Genomic DNA, 15667 nt, shown 5'->3' with positions numbered 1-15667 from the left:
GGGGATGTTGTGAAGTCCAGGACTTTAACAGGGTTTAAAAAAACTAGATAAATTCATGGAAGATAGGTCCATCAATGGTTATTAGCCAAGATGGGCAGGAATGGTGTCCCTAGCCTCTGTTTATCAGAAGCTGGGAATGGGTAAAAGGAGATTGATTGATTGTTGATTACATATTCTGTTCATTCTCTCAGGGGCACCTGGAACGGATTGTCAGAAGACACGATACTGGGATAGATGGACCTTTGGTCTGATCCTGTATGCCCGTTCTTATGTTCTTATGAAGGAAATTGCCAGTAAAAGAAAAATCCATTAGCAGAAGGACCATCAATAAAGGAGATCCCTCACTGGGGAGAAACCACCTTTGACAGAAAATTCCCTACATTTGTTGATGCTAATCCAGCTGGCTTGATTTGAATTTGTAGCCACCAGATGCAGTTCAAGCAACTATGGCTATTCTAAAGAAAATCAAATAAAACCTTTTTAAAGTCAATAAGTGGCATTCTTGTACACAGAAGAAAACAATGATTAGTCAAGAAATGGATAAATTTGTCCCTCCCCAAAAATATTGAAAGACCTCGGATATCAAGCTGCCTTTCATTTGTATACGTATCAGATTATAGAAGATTTCTCTTTATACATTTTTTAAAAAGGATGGCAGCCTCAGTTCAATAGAGTTAGTGAGACAATCCTTTAAGCTGTGTCAAAATGCCAGTTATCCTCAGATGCCACCCAGATTTGAATAATTTAGAGAAAGACAAAACCACAGAAAGAAGGAGTCATCCTTTGACTGCTGCTGCTTTTGACACGGCTGCCTCCCTCTCCTTTTTACCAAAGCATCTTCCTCTCTCTATCAGCCATGACAAGTGCCAATCAAACCTTCTGTTTTCTTAGGTTGGGAGAGGGAAGAGAAACATGAAACATTTTCTAACAATTGCTCAAGGAAGGTCTACTATCAGTGTGTGGTCTGGGGGAAGCCAGCCTTTTCCTTCTTCACTTCTAATCTCTGACCCACTGTTTACTTCTTTTTTATATACACTTTAATCTCTCTGTTGCTCCAAAGGATCTTAAACAAATTGTAGGTCAGCATGGATTAGGCTGCTTTGTTATCAATGATTAGTACATTTACTTTTCCGTTAACATCTTCAGCAACAGCTTAATGTCAAAAAGACCCAGCAGACATTTGTTTTTTTCTCAACTGAAAGTATATCCATGCTGCAGAAGAAATGCATTGTCTGATTCAGAAAAAACAACACAGCAACCTAGAACACAATGGGGCCACCCTGCTAATATCTAGACTTTTTTTAAGCAATCTCCTTGGTAATTCCAGTGCTCAGAAAAATCTGCATTAAGCAAACACATCACCACATTCTATACTGTTTTCACCATGGGACAAGTGAAAAATTAAGCTTTGGAAGATGTTCCTAAGAGACCAAATTCTGCTGCGATTCATACAGGTGGAAATGAGGAGCAACATGACCAGATTCAGAAACAATTCATGCAGCTCAGAAGACAATGCTGGAGATGATTTTGCCCAAAGGGGGTATCCAATTGCTAAGAAAATACACTGAAGTATGTGGATAGGGATTAATGAGCAGTGTTATTATAATAGGCTAAATTCAGAGGTGGTGTGTAAAGTGGCTGAAATCAGACCTCCATTGACAACCTTATCCTCAGGACAACTCCCATAAGCCTAGTTATATGCTCTAATAATGTTTAATGCAGTCGAAGTTGGTGCAACTTACACGCTGAGAGGCTCTAGGGAAATATAAATGAAAGTACAGTAAAGTGCTTCCGTTTATACGTTCTTACAGCACCTTGACATGTAAGGCTATGTCTGCACTATGAGCTAGGCATGTGATTCCCAGCTCAGACATGCTTACCCTATCTCACTAAAATAGCTGTGTCACAACAGCAGCAGGACAGCTGTGAATGGTGGCGGAGGCCAGCTGTGCTAAATACAAACTGGACTGAACTAGGGATGTTAAATATTGAATAATTGACTAATCAAGTAACCTCATGAATTCTTATTGGCTAGTCGACTGTTCTATAGTCCCCAGGCTGGGACCAGCAGCCAGCGTGCTCGGGCCTCACTCCCAAGGAGCACCCTGATACAACCGCGCTGCTGCCTCTGCATCAGAGGCAGCAGAATGGGGTGCCATGTGGGAGCTGGTCCGTGAGGGGAGACAGTTTAAAAACCAGCTCCCCTTGTGGAGTGGCTGCCTATTGTGCTGTGCTGCTGCCTCTGATAAAGAGACAACAGCACAGGGTGGCAGCAGCCCCTGTCTGGGGATGGTGTCTGAGTTCCTGGACCCTGCGCCAGCTGGAACTGAGCCAGGCTACCCCTCACCCAGCTCTTAATATACTTTAACTGCAGAGCCACAGCACGGCTAGCTTCTGGACCCAATGTGAAGAAGGACCGAGCTGAGCTGCCTGCCTGCCTTGCTCCTAATACACTTTAAACGCAGAGCTGCAGCAGGGGGAGGTCCTGGACCCGTTGCAAGCCAGGACTGAGCTGGGCTGGTGGCCAGCCTGCCAAAAACTTTGCTGGGAGGGGAGGGGAGGGAAAAGTGTGTAGTCTATAGCATCAGCCAATAAGCTTTTGCTTATCGGTTAATTGGTTAATCAACTACACTATTGCATCCCTAGCCTGAACTCCCTGGGTACATACTAAGCAGGAATAGCTCATGCCACCCCCCACCACTGCCTGTGCTGCCCCAGCTACACCTTAGCTTTTATCACGCTAGCTCACAGAGTTAATACTAGTATGTCTCTGGGCGTCTCTGCACTTAAAACTCTGCTATGGTGCAGCAGCACCACTGTAGTGCTTCAGTGAAGAGGTTCTATGCCAACAGGGGTTTGGTCAGTAGAACTACACCGCTCACGAGGTTGGATTTTTCATACCCCTGAGGGACACAGTCATAACAATGTACGTTTATAGTGTATACCTGGTCTCCTTGTCCTGGAACTCACATCCCCAGCTTGCAGAATCAACATAGCCTTACCAGACATTGCCTTAGTTACCTCAGCTTGCTCTTCCTTATATGCAAAGCAAGGAGTGAGCAAGTCTAAGAACTTTAAGTATAAGATCTTTCCAGCTGCTAGAATCATTTTCTTTTCCCATTGTTCTACCCTGGTCAATCCTCATTTTAATCTTTCCACTGGCTCCCCCATTTCCCTCACTCCAAGTTCAATGTTTGTGTCATCACCTTCAGGGCCCCCTGAATCTCTCCCACACCGAGCTTGTCCCTCTCCTTTCTGCTTCTGTTGCTCCCATATTCTTAGTTCCACCAACAATACCAGCCTGGCTTTCTATTTGTCTGCATCACCAACAATCACCTGAATGCTTCCTTCCACATCTTTCCTCTGTGTGTATGGAATGGCATCCCTGAACTAAGGGTATGTTTACACTGTAGGGCTATTTCGGGATACCTGAGGTATCCTGAAATAGCTACCCTACATCCAAGGAACACATCTGCTATTGTGAAATATAGCTGACACGCTATTTCGGCATCCCCGTAAATAGTGCTTTATTTTGAAATTTGGCACTGTGTAGACGTGCCAAATTTTGAAATAGCCTATTTTGAAAAAGAATTGAAATAAAATACACAATTTGCATAGTGCAAATTGCGTAACTTTTTTTTATTTTAGAGTGTAGTGTAGACCTACCCTAAGTTATGCACCCTCCTCTTTACAATCCCATTCCCCCCCCAAAAAACAACCCTGTTCTGCTATGATGCCTATAGGAAATTACCGTTTAATAATAGCTAGACAGAGCAGAAGTTGAAGACAGCTGAAATTTCTGTCAATATAGTTAAGTGATATGCTGATCTTTATTTTATAATTTATTTTTCTGGTTTTTATGACAAATAAAATGCTGAGACAAATAGTCATGCATTATACAGTGTTTAATTGTCTCTGTTTTACAAAAAAACATATACTTTTAAACTGCTATCCAATAATATTTTGACGTTTTAGAAGATTTAAGAAATTATAATTATTTAGAGAGAGAGAGATTGTCTTACATATAACTTCTTATCTGGCCCACAACAATGTTTATGATGTGCAGTCTATACACAGCCATAGTTAAAATCAAAGAGAGAAGGAGAGGGAGAGAGAGATCATCCATACAAATGCATACATTCCTACAGGGAAAAAACATTACAAACTAATTAAGGTCACTAAGGTGACAAATTCAACTGACCACACCTTTAAAGGCAAGTATTATTTAGGAATTTAGGATGCTCAGCAGCACCCAGGATAATGTCCTTTATATGGACCAATGGTAGAACTGGGAAATTCAGAAAGCAAATACATAAGCAAAAAAGATTGCATAAACTAAGGGACTAGAAATGTACATAGCATTTTATTTGGGGACAAACCAATCATTTATTAATGAATCGCAACCTCTGCTACTACCTGGGCACAATAATAAGAAAACTAACACAATCATTCAGAAGTTAAGTTTCTTAATTAAAGAGATCTTAAGAAAAACAATGATAAGCTCACCTGTATTATCCTGAGCTGTGTACATGTGTCCAACAAAGAGAGGCTCTTTCCTCTCTAGCTTGGATTCAGTTTCATTCAAGCCTGTCAGAAATCATTAATATAAGCAAGACTGAAGAAACACCAAAACGTTTTCTAATATTCTCAATATTAAAGAGAGTGTAAATATAATTCATAAGCCGATACAAAGATATTTTTCACCATATTATTCCAACTAAAGAAATAAAAAAAATCTAAATGCAAGTTCAATATAAAACTTGCTGAGATTAGTGGAATCATGATTTTGGAAGCATTCTTATTCATTAAAAGGACAGGAATTTTAAGAATACATTTTTTATCAATCAGAGGAAGTAAAAGGCTTAATTATCAAAGATTGTGATAAACATGTACTGCCTCTGGAATGTGTTTATTTCATTGTTTTTAATATGTTATCCTAGTTTATCTGATAAAGTCAATATATAGATTCACCAAGATCTATGGCAAACATCCTCTTATTCACTTTGCATTAATCTTTACATGCCTTTCCCATCTTTGATCTATTTTTTCTGAGGGTGAAGGTGTTATAATTATGTCTAATCTTGCATTGGGTTCCACAAATGCAGACCCTTACTTCTGCATAGAGTCCTTTTACATTTAATAAGGCCTTGTGTGGAAAGAATGGTCTGTGTGGTAGATTTTAATAAGTTTTTCAGGGCAGATATCTAATTTGACTTTGCAAATGTGAGGACCCTAGCAAATTGTTAGGTGCTGTATATATAAATGGTCATCATCATCACATGTAAAAGCCCTGTAGATTAAGTCAATTCATTCAGGTAAAAATGCAAGGATTTTAAAGCACTATATTTCTGAATTAATGTTATAGCACAAGAACTCTATAGAATGTAAAAGTATAAAAGCATTATTAGTATTAGTATTATTAGTATTAGTATTAAAGGTATAAAAGTATTATTAGGCAGACTTTGAAGAGCAACTAACAAAAGACTCAAACTATCAGCAAACATTTTTAAGTACATCAGAAGTAGGAATGTAAGAATTTAACCAGTTAAACAGTTAACTGATAAGCTGATGCCCCCAAGAACCATGACAACCCAACAGGACCCAACAGGACCAGCAGCCCTGCAGAGCCAGGATAAAAATTCTATTGGTTATTCAGTTAATATCTTTGTTTTTCACATCCCTAATCAGAAGCAGGAAACTTATCAAACAACCATTGGGGACACTAGATGATCAAGGTGGTAATGAGCAGTCAAGGAAGATAAGGCCATTGCAGAGAAGCTAAATGAATTCTTTGCATTGGTCTTCAGTCCAGAGAATATGAGGGAGATTCCCGTACCTAAGCCATTCTTTTGAGATGACAAATCTGAGGAACTGTCTCAGATTGAGGTGTCATTAGAGGGGGGTTTGGAACAAATTGGTAAAACAAATGGTAATAAGTCACCAGGACCAGGTGGCATTCATCCGAAGGGCCAAATTCATCAATTGATATTCATCAAATATAAAACTGCAGAATTATGTATTCTTGTTAGTCTCTAAGGTACCACAGGACTACTCGTTTTTAAAGTTACAGACTAACACAGCTACCCCTCTAAGGCTTTTTAATTGTGTATGTAACTGATCATTTAAATCAATTTCTCTACCAGATGGCTGGAGGGTAACCGATTTTTTAAAGAGTCTCTAGAGACAATCCTGGCAATTACAGGCTGGTGAGTCTCACTTCAATACCAGGCAAATTAGTTGAAATTCTAGTGAAGAATATAATTATTGGACACACAGGTGAACATGATTTGTTGCAAGGGGAAATCATGCCTCACCCATCTACAGTACTAGAATTCTTTGAGAGTGTCAAACAATGTGGACAAGAGTGAACCAGTGGATCTTGAATACTTGAATTTTCAGAAAGCTTTTAAGAAGGTCCTTCTTCAAAGGCTCTTATGCAAAGTAAAAAGTCATGGGTTAAGAGGGAAGGTCTTCTCATGGATCAGTAATAGGTTAAAAGAGAGAAAGAAAAGGATAGGAATAAATTATCAGTTTTCAGGATAGAAAAAGATAAATAGTGGTGTCTGCAAGGGAACTGTACTAAGGAGAGTGCCATTCCACATTTTAATAAATGATCTGGAAAAACGGGATAAACCATAAGGTGGTAAGCATTGCAAATAATATACAATTACTCCAGATAGTTAAATCTCAAACAGACTACAAAGCGTTAAAAAGGGATCATATAAAACTGGTTGACTAAGCAACAAAATGGCAGATGACATTCAATATTGATAAATGCAAAGTAATGCACATTAGAAAACATAATTCCAAATATTAGTATAAAATGATGGGGATCTAAATTAGCTGTTCCCACTTAAGAAAAAGATTTTGGAATCATTATAGATAGTTTTCTGAAAACATCTGCTCAATATGCTTCAGCAGTAAAAAAAAAAAAGGTAAGAGAATGTTAGGAATCATGAGGAAAATCTTAGATAATAAGACAGGAAATATCATCATATCTATGATATGACCATACCTTCAATATTTTGCAGTTCTGGTCACCTCATCTCAAAAAAGATATATTAAAATTGGAAAGGCTACATAGAAGGGCAACAAAAATGATTAAGGGTATGGAACAGCTATCATATGAGGAGAGATTCAAAAGACTGCGGTTATTCATTTTGGAAAAGAAATTACTAAGAAGGGATATGAAAAGAGGCCTATAAAATCAGGAATGATATAGAAAAAGTGAATGTGTTATTTACTCTTTCACATAGCACAAAAACAGAGGGTCACCCAGAGGCATTGATAGCCAGCAGGTTGAAAACAAACAAAAGAGAGTATTTCTTCATACAATGCACAGTCAACCTGTGGAACTCATTGCCAGGGGATTTTATGAAAGCCAAAACTATAACACGGTTAAAAAAGAACTAGATAAATTCATGTTGGAATGGTCCATCAATAGCATTCAGTCAAGAGGATCAATGATGTAACCCCAGCTCTGGGTCTCCCTTGCTTCTGATTGTCAAAAGCAGGTGTTGACAAAAGGGTGTGAACCACTGGATGACTGCCTGTTCTGTTCATTTCTTCTGAAGCATCTGACATTGTTCACCACTGGAAGACAAGATACTTGGCTAGATAGACCATTGGCCTGACCTACTATGCAACTCTTATGTTCTAGATAACATAGGAAGTATGTTATAATCTACTTCTTGCTCATCTGTGTATTTTCCCATACAAGTGGCTTGTGACTAAGTCATGGAGATGAACGTAGGAGATAGCTGTGTAGAGAGTCTCTGGGATAAGCTAAAAGGGGTAAAAAACGAGGGTGATATCATGCTAGGAGTCTACTACAGGCCACCTAGCCAGGTGGAAGAGGTGGATGAGGCCTTTTTTAAACAATTAACAAAACTATCCAAAGCCCAAGATTTGGTGGTGATGGGGGACTTCAACTATCCAGACATATGTTGGGAAACTAACACAGCGAGGCACAGGCTATCCAATAAGTTTCTGGACTGCATTGGAGACAACTTTCTGTTTCAGAAGGTTGAAAAAGCTACCAGAGGAGAAGCTGTTCTGGATTTGGTTTTAACAAATAGGGAGGAACTAGTTGAGAACTTGAAAGTGGAAGACAGTATAGGGGACAGTGATCACGAAATAATAGAGTTCATGATCTTAAGGAAAGGTAGAAGGGAGACCAGCACAATTGAGGTTATGGATTTCAGGAAGGCAGATTTTGATAAGCTCAGAGAACTTGTAGGTAAGGTCCCATGGGAAGCAAGACTGAAGGGAAAAACAACTGAGGAGAGTTGGAAGTATTTCAAAGGGACGTTGTTAAGGGCCCAAAAGCAAACAATTCCGCTGTGTAGGAAAGATAGAAAATATGGCAAAAGACCAGCTTGGCTTAACAAGGAGATCTTGCATGATCTCAAAATTAAAAAGGAGTCATATAAAAAATGGAAACTAGGACAACTAACAAAGGATGAATATAGGCAAGCAACACGGGAATGCAGGGGCAAGATTAGAAAGGCAAAGGCACAAAATGAGATCAAACTAGCTACAGGCATAAAGGGAAACAAGAAGACCTTTTATAAATACATTAAAAGCAAGAGGAAGACCAAGGACAGGGTAGGCCCACTGCTTAGCGAGGAGGGAGAAGCAGTAACAGGGAACTTGGAAATGGCGGAGATGCTCAATGACTTCTTTGTTTCGGTCTTCACCGAGAAGTCTGGAGGTGTGCCTAACGTAGTGAATACAAGCAGAGAGAGGGTAAGTTTAGAAGATAGGATACACAAAGAACAAGTTAAAAATCACTTAGGAAAGTTAGATGTCAGCAAGTCACCAGGTCCTGATGAAATGCATCCCAGGATACTCAAGGAGCTGATAGAGGAGGTATCTGAGCCTTTAGCTATGATCTTTGAAAAATCATGGCAGACAGGGGAGATTCCAGAAGACTGGAAAAGGGCAAATATTGTGCCCATCTATAAAAAGGGGAATAAGAACAACCCAGGAAATTATAGACCGGTCAGTTTAACGTCTGTCCCAGGGAAGATAATGGAGCAGGTAATTAAGGAAATCGTATGCAAACACTTGGAAAGTAATAAAGTGATAGGGAATAGCCAGCATGGGTTTGTGAAGAACAAGTCATGTCAAACTAATCTGATAGCTTTCTTTGATAAGATAACGAGCCTTGTGGATAAGGGAGAAGCGGTGGATGTCATATACCTAGACTTTAGTAAGGCATTTGATACGGTCTCGCATGATATTCTTATTGATAAACTAGGCAAATATAACTTAGATAGGGCCACGATAAGGTGGGTGCATAATTGGCTGGATAACCGTAGTCAGAGAGTTGTTGTTAACGGTTCTAAATCCTGCTGGAAAGGGATAACAAGTGGAGTTCCTCAAGGGTCTGTTTTGGGACCCGTACTGTTCAATATCTTCATCAATGATGTAGATATTGGGATAGAGAGTACTCTTATTAAGTTTGCAGATGATAGCAAACTGGGTGGGGTTGCAACTTCTTTGGAGGATAGGGACATAATTCAAAATGACCTTAGCAAGTTAGAGAAATGGTCAGAGGTAAACAGGATGAGGTTTAATAAAGAGAAATGCAAAGTGCTCCACTTAGGAAGGAACAATCAGTTCCATACATACAAGATGGGAAGCGACTGTCTAGGAAGGAGCATGGCAGAAAGGGATCTAGGGGTCATAGTGGACCACAAGTTGAATATGAGTCAACAGTGTGATGCTGTTGCAAAAAAAGCAAATATGATTCTAGGTTGTATCAACAGGTGTGTTGTAAGCAAAACTCGTGAAGTCATTCTGCCGCTCTACTCTGCACTAGTTAGGCCTCAGCTGGAGTACTGTGTCCAGTTCTGGGCGCCACATTTCAAGAAAGATGTGGAGAAATTGGAAAGGGTACAGAGAAGAGCGACAAGAATGATTAAAGGTCTAGAGAACATGACCTATGAAGCCAGGCTTCATGAACTGGGCTTGTTTAGTTTGGAAAAAAGAAGATTAAGGGGGGACATGATAGCGGTTTTCAAATATCTAAAAGGGTGTCACAAGGAGGAAGGCGAAAATTTGTTCCTCTTGGTTTCTGAGGACAGGACAAGGAGTAATGGGCTTAAAGTGCAGCAGGGGAGGTTTAGATTGGACATTAGGAAAAAATTCCTAACTGTCAGGGTGGTCAAATATTGGAATAAATTGCCAAGGGAGGTGGTGGAATCTCCCTCTCTGGAGATATTTAAGAACAGGTTAGATAGACATCTGTCAGGGATGGTGTAGACGGAGCTTGATCCTGCCTTGAGGGCGGGGGGCTGGACTCGATGACCTCTCGAGGTCCCTTCCAGTCCTATTATTCTATGATTCTATGATTCTATAATTGACCCCTCTGTTTCTACTCAGTTTTACTCAGGTTAACTTCCCATTATTGACTGTAATGGGAATTTTTTCTAATTGACCAAAGTCAGGAAGGACTAAGTAGGGATCCCTAGATTTGGTCCATGATAGAAAAATCATATGACTGAAAATGTATATTTAAAATAACACTGTCCTAACTACAAAACATTTATAAGCAAAGTTAATTACAAAAACAAAGATTAAAAATCATTGCAAGAACAAGCTTTGCCAATTCCACCTCATAAACAATCCTGGATGGATCAGACTAATTACGGTACATGCACAAATCTTTCAAAAATAAAATACCATTGCTGTTTTCACACTAATTGTTCTGTAACTCTAGCCCCAGATGTCCAGGAGTAGTTGTACTACAACACTGTAAATCAATTTAGCAGTTCAATTCACACACAGTGACAGATTTTGTGACAAACCAGATCATGTTTCCTATATATATATAGACTCAACTAAGCAGTCTATTGGAACAGAGTAATTTGAACTGGTTCATGCTAAAAAAAGAAAATACAATTCTAGATGGAGGAAACTGTCATGTTCTCATTTTTACTCAAATCTCAATAACAACATTCTCCTCTGTCATACAAAAATGTTGCCTCTCTAGGCAAGTCCATTATATAATTACAGAGAGCAACAGGAAACATTAAGCAATTAAAAAAAATGATTGTTTCATTCTGTGAAGGAGCAATTTCCACATGTTGTAGGTGTCAACTGTTTAAAAACACTTTACTAGAAGCTCCAAAAGCCACAAACCCACAAGGGAGGAAGAAGGCCGAACTGATTTAAAAAAACACACCTTGCTTGAAGGGGAAAAGATGGCATCTCTAAAAATTAAAAAGAAAAAACCAACCAAGTGTAGGAAAGGAGAAATTTACAGTAATAAATGTAAATCAGAAGCTAGGAATAGTAGAAAAGTGATAAGGAAAGCAAAGACACACAAGGATAAATCTATGTTGTGTAACCTATAAAGCTAACCTGCTTGCTTACAGATATATATTTTCTTATAGATTTTTTATTTCCTTATGGCTTTGATTACTTGTTTTATTATAATAGGTTTATAGTTTGGCTGTAACACAAGGGACTTACAGACCATATCCTGTACGTTGAGCTAAGGCAAAGTTAGCATATATATGTCTGGGACCTTTCACAGAGATAACACAGAGAGGCTTTCATGTGTCTGGTGCCTTTCACCTAGATAGCAAAGTCAACGTGGATATATTTGGACCCTTTCACCTAAACAGATAGTAATGAGATAAAACAACCTCTGACAGCAAAGACGACTTCCCAGTGTACTTAACAGGAACACCACAAGGAGAATAAATATAACACATGAATGATCTCATATCATTAATATGTATATACATGTCATCAATATTTTGTACAAACATAACATATGTATCCAGCCTATGAAGGAAGTGTACACTAATATTTTATGGATAAAGAAAATAAGTTTCAGCATAGAAGTAGGGTCCAAGCACCTAACCCTTATAAAAAAAGGGGGTGCCAGGAGCTTATTTTAGTTTGGACCTAATAGTAGGAGGGTAAGCTTATTTTCTGAGCTTATTTTCTAGAGTAGTTTCTAAGTTTCTAAACTTTGGGGCTTTTTGGAGTCTTGTCAATTTTAACTGTAAGTTTAAATCAGTTAGTTAAATAAACTAAAGTTCACTTTAATAGCTCTCAGCTTTATCTTCTAAGTTTAGTACCTCCAGAAAGGGTATGAATATGTTAACCAAAGCTTTATAAAAATAATACCATATTTACCTTTAGAATAATAATACTGCCTTTGTAACCCTGATTTGTTTTATTATTTGCTATTTGATTACTAACAGATATACTTCAATAAAGTTTTTAAACTATTTTTGTTTCAGTGTGAGTGTCCTGTCATACTCCTGAGTACCCTTCACATATTGTGTGTAGCCTGATTCTGGGATAAGAACCTTATTACTTTTGATCTGATTAACTGGCCAGCTCATAACCCAGACTATCCAAATTAATATTGCTAACCCCCTAAAGCTGTCAACGGTCCATCAGAATTAAAGTCAATAAGAAGGAATTTCAAATATATTAGGAACAAAAAGAAGCCTAACAATGGTGCTGGTCCATAGCAAGATAGAAATAGTAGAAGTGTGACTAATAATTCAGAAAAAGCAGAAATGTTCCATAAATATTTCTGCTCTGTATTTGGGAAAAACAGATGATTTAGTCATAGCATATAACTTTTCCCCTTCTATGTGTATATCAGGAGGATGTAAAACAGCAGCTACTGAAGTTAGACATTTTTAAATCAGCAAATTTGGACAGCTTGCATCCAAAACTTTCAAGAGAGATGGCTGAGAAACTTCTGGGACCATTATTATTGATTTTCCATGACTCTTGGAACACTTAGGAAGTTCCAGAGGATTAGAAGAAAGCTAATGTGCAACATTTTAAAATGGTTTAACAGGATGACCAGGGTAATTTATAAGCTTTTCAGTCTGACATTGATCTCAAGAACAATAATTGGACAACTGATATGAAACTCAATTAATAAAAAAATAAAGAAAGTTAATATTATTAATGCTACTCAGCATACATCTATGGTTTATAGCGTCTGAAAAATATAATATTTTTTCTGAGATTTCGTTTGGCTGAAAAGAAATAGGATTGATGTAACATTCTTAGACTTGTGTGTCAATATAATATAACTATAAATGGATTAAAACTAATTGACAGGCCTCAAATCGTAATTGCAAATGGGGAATCGTCATTGAGAGGGTGTGTTTCTAGTAGGGTCCCACAGAGATTGGTGCTTGGCCCTAAGCTATATAACATTTTTATCAATGACGTGGGGGGGGGGGGAGCATAAAATCATCACTGATAAAGTTTGCACATGACACAAATATTGGGAGAATGGTAAATAATGAAGACAGGTTACTGATATAGGGATCGCCTATGAAGCTGGGCAAAAACAAGCAAAGAATGTGTGTTTTAATATGGCTAAAGGTAAATTTATACCTTCTTAGAACAAAGAAATGTAGGCCAGGGCTGGGCAACATATGATCTGCGGGCTGGATTTAGCCCACCAAGCTGCTGGAGAGCCTCAGCTGGCTCCCTGCTTGCCCTGCTCCTGCTCAACACTCAGTGAAGCCAGCTGCAGGGCCATGTGCTTCTGTGAATGCTGAGGGTTTGGAGGGAGGGGGCAAAGGCTTCTCACATTACTCCCATGCCAGTAGCTCCCATTGATCGGTTTCCAGCCAGTAGCAGTTCCCTGCTTGTAGGACAGGCAGCATGTGACGTGCCCCTCCTCTCTTATCCCCCCGGGCTCACATGGCCCCTGAAGCTGCTGTGAGCAGTACGGGGCATGGAAGGCAGGGACCCTGTGTGACGGCACGTTGGGGGTCCCCCGTCTCCTGCACCCCGAAATGGCACAAACAGACTGCACCAGCCGGTGGAATAGAGGAAGTTTATTGCCTCTCCAGGATACAGCACAGCACAGATGTAATCTGGTCACAGAGCTGGGCTAGGATGCCTCAGGCCCCCTTGAGATGGGGGAGACTGGGCCCCTAAACTCCAGCCCCTTTCCCTAGGCTGTCTCCTCCATGCTCCCCAAAGGCCAGCAACTAACTAACTCTCTTCCAGCCCTGCCCCCCAGCCAGGGCAGCATTCCACCTTCCTTTGTTCCTCTCCATGGGGGGTGTCTGGCCACTGGTTTGCATAGTGACTCATCCTGTTTTGCTGGGTCGTGGTACCCACGGCAGCCAGTGGGGGTTACCCCAGAGCCAGCAGCAGAGAAACCAGCCAGGTACCCCCACTACGTCACACCCTGGTTGAGTAACCTGCTGGGCTGCTGGCTGGGAGCCATCCAGGTAAGGTCTCCCCATCATTGCCTGCCTCAGGCACCCCAGCCTCACCCTCCCCCGACCATCTGGCCCCTCCTGCATCCTACCCCATGTAACTCAAACCTTCAGCACCCCTGCTCCAGCCCCAGACACGGCATCTCCTCCTACCCCCCTCCTTAGGTCATATCCCTCTCCCAGACCTTTGTTCCCCAGTCTACTACCCCTGGTCACAGCCCAAATCCCTGCACCTCCGCCCCAGGTTACGACCCCCTACCAGACCCTGTATTCCAGGGGTGGGCAAGACAGCCTCTGAGGGTCGGATCCAGCCTGCTAAGCCCTTTGATCTGGCCCACAGCCGCTCTGCTGCTCCCCACCTCCAGGCCAATCAAGACCTGGGGATGGGGAAGCACATGAAGTCTCCTCCCTCTCGCCAGGGACATAGAGCACCAGAAGGAACCACCAGCTGTTTTGACCAGCTGACAGTTCTCTCTAGGCACCACATGCGCCTGGCAGGACAGGGGTGAAGAGCAAAGACTTCACATGCTCCCCCTCCTCCCAAACCCTGATTGGCCTGAGGGAGCATGAAAAGTTTTCTCCCAATGCCAGGGGTGTGCAGCACCTAGAGGGAACTGTCAGCTATTTAAAACAGGCACCATATGCCTCTCTAGGCACCATATGCCCCTGGCAGGGTAGGGGTCGAAGGCAAAGACTTCATGTGCTCCCCCACCCCCAGGCCAATCAGGGTTGAGGACAGGGGAGCATGCAAAGTATCCTGGCCCCATCCCTTCCACCTGAGGCCCCACCCCTTCTGGGGCAGCCTGCAACCATTTCTGATGCAGTAAATAATGGAGGACTTTGTCCTAGGAAGCAGTGATTCTAAGTGAAACTTAGTGGATAATCATCTATACATGAGCTGGCAGTGTGATGCTGTGACCCAGAGGGTTAACACTACTCTAACATATATTCACAGTGGAATCCTGAGTAGGAATTGAGAGGTTATTTTACCTTTGTATTTGGCAGTGATCTGATCATGGTGGAATAGTGTGTCCAGGTTTGCTGTCCACAATTCAAGAAGATGGATACATTGGAGAAGGTTCAGAGAAGAGCATGATTTAATCATGAGGGGAATGATTAAAGGACTGGAAAAACCTGCCTTGTAGTGATAGTCTCAATGAGCTCAATCTGTTTAGCTTAACAAACAGAAGGTTAAGGGGTGACTTGATTACAGTCTGTAAATGAATACATGGGAAATAAATATTTAATAATGGGCTCATCAGGTAGAACACAAGCCACTGGCTGGAAGCTGAATCGAGACAAATTCAGTCTGGAATTCAGTTGCCTTCTCTCACACATCCAAATTGCTCCCACAAATCTGTTTACACCTTTCCTTTCTCTTACTTCAACCCCCAAGTCCTAACCAAAGTCTCTATAATATAAATAAAGCAAATATATGT

At 40.6% G+C, this 15667-nt stretch overlaps 1 protein-coding gene across 1 annotated transcript in view; it reads right to left on the bottom strand.

Moving 5' to 3' along the window:
- The window catches only part of C1H12orf42 (chromosome 1 C12orf42 homolog), a 237713-nt gene that overhangs the window by 77212 nt on the left and 144834 nt on the right, over positions 1 to 15667 (bottom strand). The window contains exon 10 of the mRNA XM_075938918.1: positions 4507 to 4587. Within this exon, the coding sequence (XP_075795033.1) occupies positions 4507 to 4587 (81 nt within the window). The remainder of the gene's footprint in view (positions 1 to 4506; positions 4588 to 15667) is intronic.

The sequence above is a fragment of the Pelodiscus sinensis genome, chromosome 1 (assembly GCF_049634645.1).
Source record: "Pelodiscus sinensis isolate JC-2024 chromosome 1, ASM4963464v1, whole genome shotgun sequence".
Classification (NCBI taxonomy): domain Eukaryota; kingdom Metazoa; phylum Chordata; order Testudines; family Trionychidae; genus Pelodiscus; species Pelodiscus sinensis.
The sequence above is the reverse complement of the archived record's forward strand: the minus strand, read 5'-3'. Positions and strand labels throughout refer to the sequence as shown.